A 1,878-nucleotide genomic window follows, 5' to 3' on the forward strand; every position below is an offset into this window, starting at 1 on the left:
AGGGTGATTGAAAAGTAACTCCTTATTTTAAAATACTTATAATTTAATTAACTATATCTTTTTTCGTCCATGTTTTTTAATGTATGGGAATTGATTCTATGTTATTTTTTTTTTCAAATCGATTATATTGTTTAAAATTTTGAGTTTGGGAAGGTGATGTTGGCTTCGTATGAAGAACGGTCTGATCTCTTTTAAAATATCCTCTGGGGTAATGAAGCGGTATTCCACATCGGTGGGTTTGTGAACCGTCACAACTACCACTACTGGGCAGGAGAAGATCTTCGTATTACCTCTGAAAACATGCAGGATCGGCACAAAGTAACGGTATGGTGTGGAATGACTTCGGATAGGATTCTGGGTCCTTTCATCCTTTGCAATACCATGAATACTGAAAGGTACCTCAACATGCTACAAGATGAAATCTGGCCGGTTATCAGTACTTGAGAGAATATTGTCCTGAAAAGTTCCTTGCTTTGGCTAGGTCTTTTCATGAAGACATGAAAGGTAGGGTTAATGTTAGAAGTAAAATGTCAGAGCCTATCTCAATACAAAATGGAGTGAAACAGGGGAATATTCTGGCACCGACCCTATTTGCCATATATTTTGCGATGGTTTTCTGTAGTGCGTTCAGAAACTGCAGATATGGTGTTTACATCCATTATCGAACCTCTGGCAGCATATTTAATGTCAGGCGCTTTACTGCAAAAAACAAAGGTATTTACCTCTATCGTAAGAAACCTTTTGTATGCAGATGATTGTGATCTAGTTGCGCACACAGAGATTGATATGCAACACATTTTGAATGCATTCCCGGATGCTTGCACTGCCTTAGGATTGATAGTCAGTTTCAAGAAAACTGTTGTCATGTACCAACTTGCTCCTAGTAAGCAGTATAGTGAACCAAATATCTATGTGTATGGTAAATGACTTGATGTAGTTAATCAGTTTGTCTACCTGGGAAGCACTGTTAATAGATATAGCAATTTGGATAATGAAATTCCATACAGAATTAGGAAAGCAAGTGATACTTTCGGGTGGCTAGAAAGGCGCCTCTAGAGTCGGCGAGACATGCAGGAACACAAAGATAAAGGTGTACAAGGCGTGTGTGCTCTCTTCCCTTCTTTATGCCTGCAAGACGTGGGTCACATATCGATACCACCTAAAACAACTGGAACGCTTCCATCAGATGTTCTCAGACGGATCTATGGCATTAAGTGGGATGACCGCATCAGTGATCTTGAGATATTGGAAAGTTCTCGGTGTGAAAGTATAAAAACTCTTGTGTTGAAGCAAAGGCTCAGATGGAGTGGTCATCTGGTCAGGATGAAAGATTCAAGGATGCCAAAGCAACTCTTTTATGGAAAGTTAGCTAAAGGAGAACGATCTCCACACAAAGCAAAAAAAAGGTATAAAGACTTGCTGAAGGCTTCCTTAAGAGATGCTAGCATCTCTCCTGACACACAGAAGGGCATGTAATTGACCGTAGCAGGTGGAGGATTGTGTACGAGGGGACAGCTACTTTTGAAAAATCTCGAGTTGCGCATGAGAAAGTGAGGGATGTCAGGAAGGGCATCACTGTTGCACTTCCAGATGGTAAGGGTCTTCCTATGATGCTGACGTGCAGTGTCTGTGCAAAACCCTGCCTCAGTAAAGCTGGATTCAAGAGTCATTTTCGTAGTCATAAAGCGAGACCGATGATTGATAACCAGGCCGCTGGTGGTGGTGCTACACACCATACTAATCCTATCTGTTAGGCATGTGGAAGGGAGTATAATTCGGCGGGAGGACTTAAACGACATGCAAAGGCACATGAAGCCCAGTTACAACTACAGCCGGCTATTGTCAGTATATATATGTATGTATACATACATACATACA

The 1,878-nt window shown here is 41.0% G+C and overlaps 1 protein-coding gene across 1 annotated transcript in view; it reads right to left on the reverse strand.

Annotated features, from left to right (window-relative positions):
* Positions 1 to 383, reverse strand: part of LOC106875341 (tryptophan 5-hydroxylase 1) — a 35,906-nt gene extending 35,523 nt beyond the window's left edge. Inside the window, exon 1 of the mRNA XM_014923432.2 lies at positions 291 to 383. Within this exon, the coding sequence (XP_014778918.1) occupies positions 291 to 383 (93 nt within the window). The remainder of the gene's footprint in view (positions 1 to 290) is intronic.
* Positions 384 to 1,878: the final 1,495 nt, after the last annotated feature.

This window comes from Octopus bimaculoides, chromosome 10 (assembly GCF_001194135.2).
Source record: "Octopus bimaculoides isolate UCB-OBI-ISO-001 chromosome 10, ASM119413v2, whole genome shotgun sequence".
Lineage (NCBI taxonomy): Eukaryota > Metazoa > Mollusca > Cephalopoda > Octopoda > Octopodidae > Octopus > Octopus bimaculoides.